Source organism: Mytilus galloprovincialis, chromosome 7, assembly GCF_965363235.1.
Source record: "Mytilus galloprovincialis chromosome 7, xbMytGall1.hap1.1, whole genome shotgun sequence".
In the NCBI taxonomy this organism is placed as follows: domain Eukaryota; kingdom Metazoa; phylum Mollusca; class Bivalvia; order Mytilida; family Mytilidae; genus Mytilus; species Mytilus galloprovincialis.
Window position 1 is genome coordinate 49,003,200 of NC_134844.1, and position 20,544 is coordinate 49,023,743.

Sequence of the window (20,544 nt, forward strand, 5' to 3'; positions counted from 1 at the left end):
AAAACGCGCGACCCTGTTTGTTTGCAACTAGTAAAGAGTTTGTTGACTTGTCATAATGCAATGCCTGTGGTTTGATAAGACCTTCGCTGGACGATAGGATTGTCTATGATGTTTTCGATCATGTGATACAACCACAACAGTGTTAGAATAAGTCCCCACAACATAAACATTTTCAGCGTTGTCTACTGAAATACCGTGTGGATCTCGTAATACTCTTTCGTTCCTAAATTCCCATTGTTTCATAAATTGGAAGTCACAGCATTTAATCGTGTTTAATAAACTGTTTGTATACATAATATCTTTATTAAAAACTGCTACATATGAAAATCCCCTTTGATTTAGTGGTCCTGATCTTACAGAACCTTTTGTTCCACCATTCAATAAATTGATCGTCTTCAACCCATTCTCACCTGTACAATATATTAATATTCCGTCGTGTGTGTGCACTGCCCCTTCAATGTATTCCACAAGATGAAGCTTTATAACAAGTTTTCTTTTCTCAATGTCGACAGGGCTGATATACTGAGCGACTATGTTTGTACCAGACGTGACAACAATTATATTGTTATCTACGTAATCGATATCAAAGCAACTATCTAGTTTCATCTCAAAGTCCTTTGTACCATTGTTGTGAATTACTATGACAATGTATGACTTTATCTTGAATGTTACAAGTAAACATCATCCTTCCATCAGGTAGTATGGTACATCCTCTGACGTCAGCTGCATCAATATCGATGGTCTGTAATAAGGCCATTGTCAGGTTGCCAATAGACTTTGGTGCTGATTCAGTGATCATCTGTTGAGCCTGTTGATCCTTCTGTCTACTTAAAATAAGTTTGTTCGGTTCAATATCAACGATTATTTCTCCAAAGGATTTAATGTCAATGGCAAAATTTTGAAAAATATTTTCCATTTTCCATGAAATTTGCGAATGATTTAATTCCCCGCCTTTAATTATTGACTGTTCGAACTGTTCTTTCTTTCTTAAATCACGTTCCATTTCTTTTGCTGTAAGGAATGTTTGCAAATCGGAATCATACTGTTTAATTTAGCTAAGGCAGCTTGAAATTCTGTTATCACTTTTTGATTTTTCTCAACTTCGCTCAGTAGCTAACGAATCTTCTTACTCTCTGTCTCCTCTGATGCTTCCAGATCTCTCAGTAGTGTCTGATGAAGTTGGTCTAGGTGATTATTGATCGAGGTTTTAGCTTTATGAATCTCCATTCCCGTGCTCTTCTTTTGTTCTTTCAAAGACGCTTAATTGTCTTCTCGGCCTTTTCGAATTCTTTCCATATGCTCCTTTACCTCAATCAGACAGAGTCTTTTCGATATCTTGGAATGCATTTGATGATTTAAAACCGCCAATGACATCATCTATATCTTTTAAATCTTCACATTTGCTATGATCCTCGACAACACACTTTTTACAGCACGGACAATCATGCTTCTTACAAAATATTTGATACTTTTGGTAATGTTTTCTGCAGGTCTGTGCGATTTGAATAACATTGCTTGGTAATTTCTGGTACTCAGCTATTGCCACGGTATCATGATTACGTGAAGCTTTAGATAAACCATGGTGTTCCCTACAATCATCACAGAGACCTTCCTCACAATCCGAACACCAGATGACTGACTGTTTACTGATATTGCGTAGTTCACAAACTCCACAAACTTTCCAGTTACTTGCCATTACTCTGAAAAATACATTTTTTTAGTTTAATTGAATTTTTAATATTAAATTGTATATGATAAAGTTTCGCATTCACCCGCAGTGCTCAACAGTTTGATATCTGTGACCATTCGATAATGATTGGCCAATGAAAAGAAGTTATAAAATATGACTCATGCGCAAATAGGTTTACATGCTAACATCTTTTCAATCTTTCTCATCCTTCATTTCGTGAGGTAGATCGAGTTCGTCATGAAAAAATATAGAGTAAAAACATATGACAAGACTTTTGTTTGATATAACCTAATTTACTACTGGGTGTTAGTGTTATTTATCTTTTCATTCGTTTTAATTTAAAAATTTCATGCATTGACTTTTCTATTGAAATGTCTTTTTGTTATCATCATATCATTTACTTCTCTTTTGGCTAAAAAAACAACAAAAAAAAGAAACAAAGTAAATGCTATTATACAGTGAGTACACACCGTGTGTATGAAAGAAATGGTTTTGTACGGGTTCACACGTTCTAAAGTTTTTGGAAACATTAAAAAGCAAACAGGTCTAAATAAACCACCCAAAACCGACATGACAAAAAAGATTTAATTAAATATGCCAGACGCAACTAAAACATTTGACAAAACAAATAAAGCATAAAGTTTAAGAGCATAAAAACCGAAATATTTAAAAAAAAAAAAAAAAAAAAAAAAAAAAAAAATGTACCACAGGGGTAGTAAAGTAAAATAGAAAACAAGGTTTGGTTGAGTATGGATAGTAAAATAAGGGCCTGAACCAGAAATGATAAATTCACCCAGAACAAGATAAAACAAGCATAGCAGTGTGAAGTATATATGGAACATTGAATATCTAATGCGAACATTGAATATAAAATATCCAAACCCTATAACCAAGTGTCTGTGATAAATGTTAGTAAAACGACGGAAAGTCTTAATACTGTGGATTCATATTTTTTTTTGTGTTAATAATTTGCGGAGATTCCGGAAAACTTGCATGTCGTTAATTTTTCATATCATTATTTTGCCAAAATCATACAATTAGTTTTCAACTTATAATAAAGAATCCACAGTAAACCCGGTAGTAGAGAAAGGCGAATTTACTGATAAATTAAGTTTAATTGGCCCACCTCTGTGATCGTTTGTCATATTTGGAGTCTTTGTTAAACGATGCATTAGAAATATGTCAGACAGGTTCATGCTATTCATACTCGTAATTTTAAGTATCATTAGCTAGTATATATCATGATCTGACTTTTGTTTATTTAAATGTTTATTTGCTGTATTATTGTAAATATAAATAAGAAGATGTGATATGAGTGCCAATGAGACAACTCTCCATCCAAGTCACAATCTATGAAGTTAATAATTATAGGTCAAAGTACGATCTTCAACACGATCAGCACACTACAAAGGGCCCCAAAATGACTAGTGTAAAACAATTCAAACAGGAAAACCAACGATCTAATCTATATAAAAAACGAGGAACGAGCAATATAAAAAAGAAGACGTGGTTTCATTGCCAATGAGACAAGATAAAAAAATGACACAGAAATTAACAGTTATAGGTCACCGTACGGCCTTCAACAATGAGCAAAGCCCATACCGCATAGTCAGCTATAAAAGGCCACGAAATCATAAATATAAAAGAACTCAAACGAGAAAACTAACGGCCTAATAAATGTACAAAAATATGAACGATAAACAAATATGTAACACAGCAACAAACGTCAACCACTGAATTGCAGGTTCCCTACTTGGGACAGGCACATATATACATGGTCGAATGCATGAGATATGTACAGGCTTGAAAACAAAGACTTATATAATATAATCTGTATTTGTCATATAAGTAACATAATACTTGTGACATAAACAAAAGTTGAAAATCTATATAAGAGCCCAAGACTAACATTATTCTAAGAAAATTGGTCAAATGTATGTTTATAACAATACAGAGAACACTATTTAGTAAAGAGTCGGGATCTCAATAACAAAATACAAGTCACACAAATATGTTATTGACATGACAAAAAGTATGAACAAAAATATCAAACTCATTGGTAAATTAAAAAAGTCTATTTCAAATAAGGATCTGATGTCACGTCGAGTATAACCGTATGATGTATGACAATCATGGGACCTACACATTAATACTAAAAGGTACACAGCATTAACCTATTTGATTTTCTATCAAAATAATATACAACCGGAGAACTTATATGGACATTTGTAATTTAACATAGAACGATCAACACTTCTAAACTATAGATTCTTATAAAAAGTAAAAACACAAAAATACTGAACTCCGAGGAAAATTCAAAAAGGAAAATCAAAAATCAAAACGCAAAATCAAAAGTCCAAACACATCAAACGAATGGTTAACAACTGTCATATTCCTGACTTGGTACAGGCATTTTCTAATGTAGAAAATGGTGGATTATGAGATCCTAGTAAAATCCCAGAAAGATAGAACTATAAGATTTTAAATATAACTTTCTATAAGTCCCTCAGGCAAAGATGACCTCAGATAGATTTCACTATTATCTAAATATATAGCTCTTCAATTGTTTCAGTTCTTATACATCCATTAGTCATATATTTTGCTTTGAGCATTCCTGTTTGAGGAAAAGCACTTCGGAGGCACGAAATCTATAAATGAAGGCAACAGTAGTTTACCGCTGTTCAATAATCAAAAATCGATTGAGCGGAAACAAATCCGGGTCACAAACTAAAACCGAGGGAAACGCATCAACTTTAAGAGAAAAACAACGGAACAACAGTAACACTGAACTGTTACAAAAACAACTGCAAACATACATAGAAACGGACTGTTTGGTAACAACTGCCATATTCCTGGCTTCGTACAATACATTGTAAGAAAAAATTGTGGGTTGAACCTGGTTTTATGGCTAGCCAAACCTCCCGCTTATATGGCAATGTTAAACATACCGCTAAAATGACAACATTCCGTAACAGGAATACAGTACAAATAACGCAAAAATATTCAGGACAGAGAAATATGTATAAATAGTTGATTTGTTTTCATTTTTTTCAAGTCAATAATTGTATAACGCGTCGTACATATAGAATATGGAATATGGCTATACTGTGCTATTGCGCAATACTGTGCAATTGAAGATTTCTTGCTACTGAGCAATACAACGCTACTGCAGATTTCTTGCTATTGCGCAATACTGTGCAATTGAAGATTTCTTGCTATTGCGCAATACTGTGATATTGCGTAATACTGAGCAATTGAAGATTTCTTGTTATTGCGCAATACTGTTAATCTGTTATATACAATAATTTACACACCCTGTTTGGTGTGTATCTCCTCTCATATCATTATTGTTTGCTTTTATATATAAATCCGAAATAATCAATGAATAATGGAAAATTTTGAGAGAAAAAAAAATATGAAAAAAAAAATGGTTTACGGTCGTATACAAATGGCTTAAAAACAATACAAATAAGAAGATATTCTATCCACATCTTACATGAAATGTATGCGTGAAATCGCATTTTCAATATATACATGTATTCCCAAAAGGGCATCAACCCTGTAAAAATGTTGATAAGCGCAGACTTTCCGAGAATTTGCTGATGTAACTTTTGCTATAAATTTCAAAAAAATCCTACAAGAAATGTAAACAAGAGCGCTTACAATGCAATTTTCTATAAATATATTTCCAAGTGGCATTATTCCTTTAAAAATAGTTGAAATATGAAAAAACTTCATAGGTAAGATCAGAAGAATCAATCTTCGATTATATATTAAAATCATGGACTGTAAAACAAAGAATCAACAGCTCTCTGGGTCGAATACTTTTAACCATTTTGGCACCAATTGTTTAAATTTTTTTAGCCAAGTGAGTTGCCATTGATCTCAGTAGATGATTGGTTAAGTTGAAACATGTGAAAGGTCTTAACCTGTGTCATGTCTCAGGATGAATTAACAGGTTTATAGAGTAACTGGCATCATTTGTTTTATGCTGATAGTGTACATACACACTTTATTCAAATCCGATTTACTTCTGTTACTACTTTACACTAAACAAAAAAGCGCGGTCCTGTTTGTTTGCCACCAGTAGTGAGTTTGTTGACTGGTCATAATGCAATGCCTGTGGACTAGTTAGACCTACAGTGGAAGATATAATTTGTCTGTAATGTTTTCCGTCATGAGAAATAACCACTACATTGTTTGAACTGGTCCCCACTACGTATACATTTCCATCGTTGTCTACGGAGATACCTTGTGGATATTTTAAAACGTTTTCCTCCTTGAATTCCCATTGTAACTGTCCTTCGAAATCACTGCATGTAACTGTGTTGCTGTCGGGGTTAGTATAAAACAGGTGTTTATCAAACGTTGTTACACATGGATATCCCCAATTACAAAGTGGTCCGGATTTTATTGAACCTTGTGTATCGTCATTTAAATCAATCGTCCTAAACCCTTTATTCCCTGAACAATATATTAATGTTCCTTCGTTTGTTAGCACTACACCTGTATTTTCTGATCCAACATCAAACTTTGTCGTTACTTTTCTTTGATTTATGTCAATGCAGTTGATGATATACGGTCCAAAGTAACGACCAGCAGTAACAGCAATTTTATTGTTACCTATGTACACCATATCAAAACATTTACCTGGTTTTATTTCAAAGTCCTTTGTACCATCTTTGTTTATTCCTATAACTTTTTGTTGATTGTTACAAGTAAACATCATCCTTCCATCAGGTATAATGGTACATCCTCTGATCTTTCTTGCATCGACGTTGACAATCATTTCTAACATTAGTGTCAGGTTTTCAATGGACTTTGGTGACGGAACTAAACTCATCTGTTGAGCCTGTTGATCCTTCATCCTACTTATCATAAGTTTGTTCGGGTCATTAACAACAGTTATTTCTCCAAAGGATTCTATATTAATTGGAATATTCTGTAAAATCGTTTCAATTTTCAAAGACATTTGTGGATGATTCAATTTTCCGTTTTTAATTAGCGATTGAACGAAATGCTCTTGCTTTGCTAAATCGCGTTCCATTTCTTTTGCTGCAATGAATGTTTGCATTTCGGAAGCATAATGCTTAATGTTCGGTAAACAAGCTTTGAATTCTTCAATTTCTTTTTCCTTATTCTCCACTTCACTCAGTAGCTGACGAATTTTCTTATTCTCTGTCTCCACTGTTGAATCAAGATCTTTCAGTACTGCCTGATGGAGTTTGTCTAGGTGATTATTAATTGATGTTTTAGCTTTTTGAATCTTAATTTTAATGTTCTTCTTTTGTTCTTTCAAAGACGCTAAATTTTCTTCACGATCTTTTCGAATTCTTTGGATATGGGTTTTAACCTCGTTCATAGTCTTTTCGATATCTTGGAATACATTTGAAGACTTAATACCTTTTATGACATCATCTATATCTTTTAAATCTTCACATTTATTGTGATCCTCAACTACGCAACGTTTACAGCATGGACAATCATGCGTCTTACAGATTATTTGATACTTTTGATCATGTTTCTTGCAGGACTGTGCTATTTGAATAACGTTACTTGGTACCTTCTGGTACTCGGCTATCGTCACGGTTCCATGATTACGCGATCCTTTGGATAAACTATGATGGTCCTTACAATTATCACAGAGACCCTCCTCACAATCTGAACACCATATGACTGATTGTTTACTGGTATTGCGTAGTTCACAAACTCCACAAACATTCCAGTTACTTGCCATTACTCTGAAAAAAAAATTTCTTAGTTTAATTGAATTTCAATATTAAATTTTATTCAAGAATTGAATTCCTCTTTTTGTAACTTTATTAGGGTGTAAAAGCGTTGACCGAAGTACATTTTGTATGAAGCGCGGATGCGCTTCATTCTAAAAATGTGCGCATGGTAAAAAAAAAGAGGCATTCAATACTTATAATTACATTTTTTAGCTAGGATCATGAAAACACGATTTTTATCAAGTTTTTATTTAATTTATCTGTGCACTTTATTGTGGGACCTCGTGTCATTATGAATGATGAATTTTATTGTGTAATGAAATTGCTTAAGGAATAACGCGAGATTGCAATGTAGCCAATCAGTATAACGTATTATAATGAAACATACGTCTAATGTAATTATATGATAATGTTTCGCAATCACCTGCAGTGCTGAATAGTTTGCTATCTGTGAATGTTCGATAAAAATTGGCCAATGAAAAGAAGTAATAAAATATAAATTATGCGCAAAAACGTTTACATGCCAAGATCACTTCAATCTTTAATCTCATCCTCCTTTTCTTGAGTTTGTCATGCAAATATATAGAATGTATACATATGCCCAATTGTTTGTTTGTTAGAACCTAGTTTACTGCCAGGTTGTTATTGTAATTAGTCTTTTCAATCGTTTTGATTTAAAAGATTCATGCATTCACTTTTCTATTGAAAGGTTTTTTGTTATCATCAAATTATTTACTTCTCTTTTGGCTAAAAACAATAACAAAAAAAAAAACAAAACAAATGATATTATACAGTGAGTACTTCAAGTGTTTATGAAATAAATGGTTTTATACGAGTTCACACGTTCTAAAATATAAAACATCAAAAAGCAAATAGGTCTAAATAAATCACAAAAACATCGATGTTACAAAAAAGACGGAAACAAAACATATGACAAAATAAATAAAGTATAAAGTTTAACAGCATCAATTTTTTTTAATCATAATTTTATTTAAAAGTCATAAAATTAGTTTTCAACTAATAATAAAGAATCTACAGTATTGTAAACCCTGTAGTAGAGAAAGGCGAATTAACTTATCAATTTAATTTAATTGGCCCACTATGAAAATATTTGGAGTCTTTTTTAAACGATGCATTATAAATACAAATGTATATCAGACAGATTCACGATATTCATACTCGTAATAGTCCTTTTCAACAATTGTCTACAAATGCAGTTGAGAACGACTATGACATGTAAAAAGTCCGGCGTCGTTTTAAAAAAAATATTAGTATTGACCACTATTAATTTTATGGCTTTCATTGACAATGAAACAACTTTCCAACAGAGTCCAAATGACGTGGAATTTATAATTAAGTATGAAGAAAATGATGGGCTGTAAGTCACAGTTCATCTTTTGAGACTTTGAGCTCCTATCTGTCCTGGTGGTATTAGGAAAATTAAAAAAAAACAAAACATGTTTTATTGTAGTTGATGTTTAATTTAACAATGCAATGTCTTATATCTTTTGACAAGTGCGGCACATATCTGTACAATGTCTGTTAGTTTTAGCCTTTGGTGCCTCCATAATATAGTCTATACTGTGTATCTTTTTAATTCACCAATTTAAACTCTTATGCTAAGTAATTCCTGCTTCTTGTAAAACAAAACCCACCACAAACCATTTTTTGTGAATGGTGGAAAGACACTACGACAAAGGGACAAGTAATGTTGCTTTTCGGGACTCAGACCAATATCGGCCAATCATTTGGGGAGGACTACCACATAGTTAAATGAGGGATAACCGAAGTCGTTGAACTCAAAATCTCTGCTTGGCACTGTCCAAAAAGAATTTGCAATGACAACAAGCTCTATAGTAACTCACGAGTTGAAAAATAAAATTCGATACCGCAAGTACATGTATGTACTGCTCAAATGTTGTTACATTGGAAGAGAAATCAATTAAATATATTTTTTCCCTATTCATAATGAAAAACATCAATTTTAACAAGGTTTCTTGCAGCGGAGTAGTCCCTCGTTGATAAAAAATAGTGATGTTATATTTTCACTCGACCTTGGGAATCTATATGTTATTATCCCTTGCGAAAACTAAGGTGGAGATCGGCTGAAAAACACCAACTCAATCGTGTTTACAAATGTTATACGGACGGAAGGACAGTCCAGTTATTGTATTTCATAAATATTGAAAAAAATTTAATTACCATTTTTTTTTTAAATGTTATGTACCAAGTCAGGAAAATGGCGGTTGTTATCTTATAGTTCGTGTTTGTGTATGTTGCATTGTCGTTTGTTTTTTGTTCACTTTTGTTTCTGTTGTTTCGTTGTTTTTCTCAAATAGTTGATGTGTTTCCCTCGGTTTTAGTTTTACCCGGATTTGTTTTTGTCTCAATCGATTTAGCGGTATACTACAGTTGCCTTTATTTACAGAAACATATTAATCGTTATTGGCATGCGGCACAATCTTTAATGCAAGACTGACATAATCATAAAATTGGAGAGAAAGCTGATCAGGATGCAAAATGATTGCAGTATTTTTTTTATAAATCAATTCAACGTGAAATGTCGTGTAAATACAAACAATAAGAAAATTACATGTACATGACAGAGAAATATATTTAATTAATTTTTTGGTTGATATGTCTTCTGTAGCTATATAGTCAAGACAGTGTATAACCGCAAATCGAGTATCTATACGTAATGATAATCATGATGGTTTTTGTCTTTGAGACAACTAGACGGTGTCGAAAGTTGTTGAAAGGGTCTTTTGAGTATTTAAATGTTTCTTTGTTGTAATATTGTACAGATGAATAAGAAAATGGTGTATGAGTGCCATTGAGACAACTGTCCGTCCAAGTCACAATGGATGAAAAGTTAATAATTATAGGTCAAAGTACGGTCTTCAACACGAAGACCGCATTATAATGGCCCCCAAATGACCTGCATAAAACAATTTAAACAGAAAAATCAACGGTCTAATCAATATAAAAAACAAAAAACGAGAAATATAAAAAAAGAAGATGTGGTATGATTTCAATTGAAACAACTTTCCACAAGAGACAAATGACACCGAAATTAAAAGTTATAGGCCACCGTACAGCATTCACAAATTAGCACAGCCCATACCGCATAGTAAGCTACATAAGGGCCTTGATGAAAAATGAAAAATAATTCAAACGAGAAAACTAACGACCTAATCAATGAACAAAAAAAAAGATGTAACATAGAACATGTAGAAACAAACGACAACCACTGACTTACAGGTTCCTTACTTAGGACAGGGTTATTCATACAGAATATGGCGGGGTTGAACATGTTAGCGGGATCCCATTCCTCCCCTTTAGCTAATCTGGGACTGTTGTGTACAATACAACATCAGAACGATATCATTGAACAGCAGGCTCCTGACTTAGGACGGGTGCATTTTAATGCAGCGCGTTAATCGTTTAAAGTGGCATCAACCTTCAACCTAACCTGAGACAGTAGTGAAACATTACAACATAAAAAAGATACACCATAAATTATCAATGGCTTAACTCGATCAAAAAGACATCTAAACAAAAACAAGTAAACATACACCATGTACACTGAACGAATACATATGATCTATGAAACTATATAAATACATAATCAATACGTGTTGGTGCCTATAAAACATAGACTGTACAGGTTGTGTTAAAACGATGTAGTTAGAATGTCAACAAGGCAACTGTAACTGGGACTAGATGTCGTTAAATAAAACAACGCACACAGGTAAATTAAAATGTAATAATAAGGTCTATCACTTATAAGATAAACCAATTTAATGAAAGAGATTTGATTAATATATTTATTTTCCTTAAATGAAATATTTTATCATTAGGATCCGCATCTCGCTTCCGGCTTATAAACATCACGTGACTTCAGCCTCACATTTGAACTAGGTGCTCTGGATAAGTGAAAGTTCAAAAACCCACCCACCTCCCCTCACACTCTATCAACAATTACTTGTGTCTGCTGCTGTTTTATTCATTTTTCAGACTGTTCAGAGAGAAACCTGATACTTCATACGTTGTTGGACAAAATAAAGATGACTAGACTAAGCCGATGGAATTGCTTGCTGAACAAACTTTTGAGAACTATCGTATTCTAAATATTCGATTGAGTGTTATACAGTTTTACCAGGACAATCAGCCACCAGCAATGTGATTGGAACAATCAGTATGATTTTAGTTTATCCACCTGGAACACATATTGTACTTTAAATTTTTAATATTGGGCACAGAGCAGGTTCGCTACTCCAGCGTAAATGGATCAAATAAATTATATACACATTTTAATGGTTTGGCCTTAACAAAATATCAATTTTGTTCCCTGCTTCAAAATTGTTTGGGTTTCTGTGAACTACCGTTCCACATTCGTTCTCATCCTTTTCGGATAAGACGAGCTACTGATATGGCAAAAAATGGTGTTAAAGACGATATTATCAAGCAGTGCGGTCGATGGTCTTCCGTTGCATATTTACGCTATATTCGTATCTGAGTCTTTAACTTTCATTACAGCTCAAACGAAGTGTTTTTAATATTATAATACATATTACCTCCTTTTAGGTTCAAAAGCTATTTGTTTCGTCGGATCTTCAATTGTATATTGGGCACAGACAAATGCAAAAACGAGAAACGGGGACCCAAACATTGGTCTTCAAAGCAGAGGGGTGTACATACGCTGGTTTGGAAAAAGGGGTATGTTGTGGAATGATTTTAATGCTAATGTATCCCATGCAGTTGACAAATTTTCTCCTCCGCCATGATAGTCTTTCAGCTTGGTTCCAATGATCTTGTAAAAGTTAAAACTTTGGAACTCATCCAAAATATTGAAAGGGATATTCTGCGTCTGCATTTACTTCTACCTAACACTCGCATCGTATGGAGCGAAATGCTAATGCGAAGGTATTGACACGGTGCTACAGATGGAAAAGCTATCGAAAGATCTCGAAAACGAGTTAACTCAGCTTTTAACAATTATGCCTAGAATGACGGGCACTGTGTTATTCAGCATCCTAATATCCGAGCTCGAGAGATGAACTTGTATAGATATGACGGAACTCACTTATCCGATATTGGTTATGATATATACTTGAACAACATACAAGGGGGTATTGAAACTTTCCTATCATCTCATAAAATTCGCTGTTTCCCGGAATTATAATTCGGAATAGAATTTCTTATGGTTTTCAAGGGGTTAAGAAAAAAATAGGGGGTGTATTAAATGAGTGTGTATAGACTCACTCACGTGGCAAGATTAAGGGGTCATGATCCGTTCCTGTATTGTATGTCGGATCATATTAGTTTTTTACTTTCCTGCGTTACCGCAGGAAGTTCTGTCGAGACCATCTCATGTCTACCCTGAGTGGCCGGTTCTGAATTGGTACAAGTTCGAGCTTAACTGTTTTATGATCTAGAAATTGTTAAATTGTTAATCTTTACTCCCCTGAAACCAGGGGGTGATGCGAATAAGACCCGACGTATTTGGGGATCATGGCCCTCGTTCTCTTTAGGATTTAACCTAGAGGAACTTGAGCATCCATTGCTACCAATGGTGCACAGATTTGTCAGTTAAATCAATCATGTCGGCATTCTGTTATCATGTCAGACCTCGTCTTCAAATTGAACTGTGGCCGTTAATTTCACATAAATTGTTTTTTTGTTATGCTTTGCCTTAAACTTGATTCTTTAATTAATATTGTGAGAGGATGTACGATAGTAAATAAATTTACAAAATTATCTAATTGGTCGTTCAGAGTACGTAGTAAGGTTTTTGTAATTGCTGATGTGTATAATTTTGCAATAAGGATCTACTAACAATATAACGATTTTGAAATACAATATTCTATTCTATTATGCATATAATTAAAAACATTGTTCTGTTTGTATTATCTCCCGTTTGCCAGACTAAATAAGAAATAAAACAAATGCATTAAGTGAATTGTATCGTAACGGTTAATTAAAAAAAGAAGATTGCCAATGAGAAAACTCTTCACAAGACCAAATGACACAAAAATTGACAACTATAGGTCATCGTACGGCCTTCAACAACGAGCAAAGCCCATACCGCACTGTCAGCTATGAAAGGCCCCGAAATTACAATGTAAGGCCGTGTTCACACCAAACGTCGTGTACAGTAAACATGTTTACAATTAGTTTAATGTAATGGACACTGGTTTCACATTAAATTTGTTCACATCTATACACCTTGTTAAATTACCTGTACATAAGATTTGTTCACACTTGTAAACTATGTGTCATTTAACACCGTGTAGAACGCCACATGCGGGGTGTCGGCTATGTTTGACATGGGGTGGCAATTTTGAAGCGACGAAAAAGTAAAAAAGTAAGTTCAAGCATCAAAATTTCTTATTTTAAGAACTCTCAGTACCATATAATGTATTGCACGGAAGGAACCACAACATAATCTATTTCCTGAAAACAGAAGCAGTCGTTCTCAGTGCTCAGTTTTCTTAAACACCACGCCCTAGTTTTCCGTGTTGCAGATTTTAAGGCTCTATATGCAGTCCTACACACAGCCCTCAAATTGAAAAGTTTTACAAAACTACTGTTTAGATAAAAACAACATAAAACCTAAGTGGCTGTCAACATTCATTAAATGAAATTTGTCAAATTTGTAATATTATCAGTAAAATTAACATTACACAGGTTGGGTCGGTTCAAATATCTTGCTAGCTACAGTGATAATTTCTGCCTCCTTTGTGATAAAACTGGTGTATATATAAGTGACATTGTTTTTGTGCAGAACATGAAATATAATTTTAAGTGTATAATATAGAAAAAGGAACAAACAATTTCATGACTTTTTGTATAGATGCAAAAGAAATCAACAGAAAGTAACTATTTAATATAAACATTTCAACTAGTTATAATAAAAGAACATTTTAAATAGATAAAATTTAACATTTAAAAATGCATGACAATTGGCATTTTCAAAGTTCATCTTATTAGTTATTTTGCACTTTACATGTATCACACAAGTCAAGTTAATAAAATAAAGAACAAAAGGGGGGGGGTTGAAAAATTAGAATAAAAGTTTCATTTAAATTTTACTAATGAATTGGAAATCAATAAATGAGGTTTCACAATTTATTCTTATAGTAAATTTCACTAAGGCTCAGCCTCTCCTCCCACTCCACACACACATCCCTTAATAACGATCAATAACATTTCAGGACAAATGTTACTGTTAGTTTATCATTTAGTCATCTGAGAAACAACATTCCAATTCTGAGCTGACCACACTTTGCAGTTACTCTTTAAAGATTTGTGCTTTGCGGAGAAGTCACAAACACCAATCTTGTTTTGTATTGACTCATAAGCACCTCCTACCCTATTTAAATCACAACGTCCAGACTATAAAATTTGTAAGGGTTTAGCGGAACCCAGTGTCTCGCCTACTTTTGCTGTTAATCTCAGACTCAACAAAAATGAGGGAAAACATCAATAAAAATATTTCTCTCTATACTATCTTTTAATTTTAAGAAGCTTCTGTCCAACATGTCCAAGTTTGGTAAAATTGGATAGTTTATGAATCTAACAAATGTTTAAAAACTTTAACTGCAGACTGTGTGTAATGTTAACTTGAAGAAAAACTAAGTCCATATAATATATATATATATAAATACAGAAAAACAGGTACAAATATTTGTTTATGATCAAAAGCTTCTAGATACTAGCTTTTGATCATAAACAAGCTTCTTTGGTTACATCTTCTGACATCAGACTCGGACTTCTCTTGAACTGAATTTTAATGTGCGTATTGTTATGCGTTTACTTTTCTACATTGGTTAGAGGTATAGGGGGAGGGTTGAGATCTCACAAACATGTTTAACCCCGCCGCATTTTTGCGCCTGTCCCAAGTCAGGAGCCTCTGGCCTTTGTTAGTCTTGTATTATTTTAATTTTAGTTTCTTGTGTACAATTTGGAAATTAGTATGGCGTTCATTATCACTGGACTAGTATATATTTGTTTAGGGGCCAGCTGAAGGACGCCTCCGGGTGCGGGAATTTCTCGCTACATTGAAGACCTGTTGGTGACCCTCTGCTGTTGTTTTTTATTTGGTCGGGTTGTGTCTCTTTGACACATTCCCCATTTCCATTCTCAATTTTATTCTGTCCATGTTTGGTGCAAATCAAGGATAGTATAAGAAAGTTATTAAATTTTTTAAAAAACTTTAACCTCAGAGTGAATATATTCTTTCCTGGCAGAAAAACTAAGTTCATTTGTAAGGAAAATACAGGAAAAATGGAATTTCATTTTAACAGTATAGTTAAAGAAAGTTATTACAATTTCAAATACTTTAACCACAGAGTGAATATGTGTGGTCGCCGATGCCGCCGCCGAAACCACGCTGACGGAATGTAGGTTCGCTATGTCTGGCTTTTTCGACTAAAGTCGAAGGCCCGACAAGAATAAATGATTAAAATTTATTAAAAAGGGGGACTTTCCAGTTTTCCGACATTTACTCAAAAATGCTTTCAGCAATTCTCATGAAACTTTGGTGAATTGTTAATATCCATTGATGTAAGCTCTGTTTTCATTTTCATAAATTTCTTACATGACATTGAAAAGAAATTGAACTTTATTCTATGAAAATGTGACGAGCGTATCATGCCCTCATGGCGCAGCTATTTATTCATAATGTGAAATCTTCATCTATGACAAAACTGTAGTCAGGTAGTGTTTACATTGTTGGGAATCATATTACTCCATCTTGTACATAGTTAAACTTTTTACAGATAAAAATTGAAACAATAATATATTTAATTGAAAGTGACAAGTACTTAGATAACACTAGCTTATCTGACATTTAATACCAGATGAAAGAGCGCTCCAGATGAGCGAAAAATAGAGGGCTGTGTGGTGGACTGTATGCAAATTTCTGTATAAAAAACTACTTAACACAACTACCCTCCGTATTATTTATATAGAATTGTATTCCTCTCATGGACTTCTACCAAATTCCTATTTCTTAGTTAAAATTAATTGGTTTTAAAACTATTATTCATTAGAATGTAAAGTGTCGCTCGGGGTGTCAGATTTTGCATCTCAATGGGTAGAGGCTTGTCATAAAAAAGAAAAAAAAGAATACATTTTCTAATAAATCGGTCTCTATCTGATACTTTTTTATTCAAACACACCTACACTGTTATGATGACAAATTACAAACTTATGGTATGTCATTTGGTCCATATTTTAGTCTTATAAGTAATGTGCATTTTATTGATAAACATAGCAAATAAAGCCTCAAAGTAGAAAAATAATTGGATATGCATATAAGTGTAATGTTATTTGTTTTATATTATACCTTTAAATAACAAAAATATTAACAAATACACGTAAGAATATGAAAATTACACGTATGAATGAAGAAGGGTGTAACCGATTTATTATCAAATCATTAATGATTTAAATTAATTTGCATAGGAATAATTAATCAAATGCTTTGAACAGACCAATCTTTAATCTTTCTATGATTTTTTTTTATCAATTCCGTAAATGCAAATGTATATTCGAGATCGTAAATGATTTTGTAAATATTTTTGACGAATAATAGTTTTAAAACCAATTAATTTTCAGTAAGAAACTGGTATTTGGTAGAAGTCCATGAGAGGAATACAATTCTATATAAATAATACGGAGGGTAGTTGTGTAAAGTAGTTTTTTATACAGAAATTTGCATATAAAGCCTCAAAATCTGCAACACGGAAAACTAGGGCGAGGTGTTTGAGAAAACTGAGCACTAAAAACGACTGCTTCTGCTTTCAGAAAATAGATTGTTGTGGTTCCTTCCGTGCAATACATTATATAGTACTGAGAGTTCTTAAAATAAGAAATTTTGATGCTTGAACTTACCTTGTTACTTTTTCGTCGCTTCAAAATTGCCACCCCATGTCAAACATGTCCGACACCCCGCATGTGGCGTTCTACACGGTGTTTAAATGTTCATAAAGTAGAGCCGAATGCAATGATTTCGGACAACTTTTTTTAGCAGTAATTAAGGGTTTAAAAAGTTGGGATGGAAATATATTGCTTAAACGTGTTCAGTATAATAACGTTAATATATATGGCATCAAACCGATGAGTAACACAAAAACGTAATTAAGCATTTATAAAATCCTTAACATGGGCAAATAATCTCATCACAGATACCGAATTAATGTTTTTGTCTTCAAAAACATACAGCTTAGTAATCTATAATATATTCCGTGGAAAGAAAATCATTAGTATCTCGAATGATCCAAACAGTTGTTAATAGACAACTTGTGATACAAAATATCAATGATGAAAGATATTAAATTTAGAATGCAAATTGGAAATATGTCAAAGAGACAACAACCCGACCAAAGAGCAGATTACATCCGAAGGCAACACATGGGTCTTCAAAGCAAAGAGAAAATCTCGCACCTGGAGGTGGTCCTTAGCTGGCCCCGAAATAAAAATGTGAACTAGTTCAGTGAAAATGGACCAGATACTAACTCCAAAACATAAAAATGAACTAAATTAATAACAAAAAAAAACGTACAAGACCAACGAAGAACGGAGGCTCCTGACTTGGGACAGGCGAAAAAAATGCAGAAGGCTTAAACATTTTATGTGAGATCTCAACCCTCACCCTATACCTCTAGTTAATGTAGAATAATTCAACACACACCAATACGCACAGTAAATACCAGTTGAAAAGAGGTCAAAGTCCGATGTTAGAAAAGGTAAAATTTACATAAGAAAATTCCTGTTTCGGGGCCTTTTATAGCTGAACGTTGCTCATTGTTTAAGGCCTTACGGTGACCTATAGTTATTTAACCCTCGTGAAATATGAATATTCTTAGTTAGGCGAACAAATCTTCATATCTCCCTCAGGCATATGGGAAATTAATGTATAGTGTTATAAGTTTTTATCCTCTTTACACAGTAGTAAAGACCATGCATACTTGATTTAGAAAGTCATTAAAGTGAATCTTGTAACGGATATAACAAAATAATGAATGAAATCAACCTAATTTTATACCACTATATTTTACTTTAAAATATTAATTACATAAGATAGACCTTACCACATTATTAGCCCAATTCTCTTCTCATTTATCAATCTGTATCAATATAATACAGATATCATAAACGTGAAATGCAAACACCTCTCCTATCAGTTTACGAATTGATAAATATAAACCTAATCATACACATAATAGTTTTGAACTATGTTTCCTTGATTTAGCAACTCTTACAAGATCGAGCGTGATTGTTTATGATACTTGTCGGCGTACAGCCCGACCCTTTCATTCTTCGACTTTACTATGCTATACACATATTTGGCATCAATTGATAATTAAACTACTGCCAAACTTAAACTAATGATACATCGGTCCCCGTAACATGAACATTTCCATCTTTGTCTATTGATATGATACCTTGTGGGCTTTTTAAAACGTCCCTTTCTCTGAATTCCTATTGTGTATTACCCTGGAAATCACGACACGTCACCGTAGTAAGGTTATATTTTGTATATATAATGTTGTTATCAAAAACTGTAACAAATGGATAGCTTCTATATCCAAGTAGCCTCGATCTAATAGTGCCTATGATTCATTGCTTAATTTTATTGTCATTCATCCTGAAGCCCTTTCACCGTATGTCAATGTTCCTTCATTTGTAAGCGCCAACCTTTCATTGTTTGATCAAACACTAAGCTTTTTAGTTATTTGTCAAGTTGTCTCAATATCCATAAACTTGATAGAATAAGAAATTAATTTCCTGCTTTAATTATTGACTGTACAAAATGTACTTTCTTTTCATGGTCTGTAAAACAAAGAATCAACAGCTCTCGTTTAACCCTTTGAGCCCCCATTGTTTAAAGAATAATCAAAGTGCTGCAGACGATCCCAGTAGATGATTGGTTAAGTTGAAAGGTCTTATCAATTCTGTATCACGTTTAATGATGAATAACATGTTAGAGTAGATGACATATTTCAAACAATTGAATGATTTAATCAAGAATGTGAGAGATGTCACATGAAGAGCAAGGTCAGCTCATCCTCCCCACTCTCCGACGCAGAGGTCATATCCGTTTCATACATGATCCGCAATACTGCATTTGATATTGAGTGTAGTGTTACGAAGTATTGAACGCAACGAATATGATCTCTGTACCTGAGATTGCATCGTTCCATGAGCACTTCAAATAACTTAAGATTTTCTGGGGTTAATATTGCGTTTGTTTTTGTTTTCTAATAGGTGTTTTGTAGACTATTTTTCAAAGTTACGAATATCCCTTTACAACTTTAACCCCGCCACATTATTTATGTATGTGCCTGTCCCAAGTCAGGAGCCTGTAATTCAGTGGTTGTCGTTTGTTTATGGTTACATATTTGTTTTTTTGTTTTATTTTTTTACATAAATAAGGCCGTTAGTTTTCTCGTTTGAATTGTTTTACATTGTCTTATCGGGACCTTTTATAGCTGACTATGCGGTATGGGCTTTGCTCATTGTTGAAGGCCGTACGGTGACCTATAGTTGTTAATATCTGTGTCATTTTGGTCTTTTGTGGATAGCTGTCTCATTGGCAATCATACCACATCTTCTTATTTTATAATTTCCCCACTTTTCTATGATACTAAAATTCCTATTTTCTTCTTTCCACTAAAATCATAGATAAGAAGAACATAACTGTACATAATGATCAACACCGATAGCAAATGCAAACTATCATTGCAGTAATATATTGATACTAAACCGTTAATGAGTTGTTTTTATATTTATTTTCACATGTATTTTTTTCAAACGGTATTTTTTCTGGTTTCCTTTGTGCCCTACTTGTAACTAATATACAGCCATAGATGTATAAAGCCAATGGCTTTCAACACAAACGATTGCGTCAAATTGATACACGCTTTTGTTGAACAAAACTATAAGACAAGACATATGCTGATAGTGTATGTACACATTTGATCAAAAAACAAATTTACGTCTTTCACTACTTTACACTAAATAAAAAAGCGTGGTCCTGATCGTTTGCAACTAGTAGTGAGTTTGTTGATTGATCATAATGTAATGCATATGGATAAGATAGACCTTCTTTGGACG

The 20,544-nt window shown here is 33.4% G+C and overlaps 1 protein-coding gene across 1 annotated transcript; it reads right to left on the bottom strand.

Moving 5' to 3' along the window:
• Positions 1-5,159: 5,159 nt before the first annotated feature.
• Positions 5,160-19,975, bottom strand: LOC143083170 (uncharacterized). Its single transcript, XM_076259405.1, has 2 exons — positions 18,519-19,975; positions 5,160-7,431 (listed from the first exon to the last, which is right to left on the bottom strand). The coding sequence occupies exon 2, from the start codon at positions 7,425-7,427 to the stop codon at positions 5,730-5,732; it is 1,698 nt and encodes a 565-aa protein (XP_076115520.1). The 5' UTR covers positions 7,428-7,431; positions 18,519-19,975; the 3' UTR covers positions 5,160-5,729.
• Between the last annotated feature and the right edge of the window lie 569 nt (positions 19,976-20,544).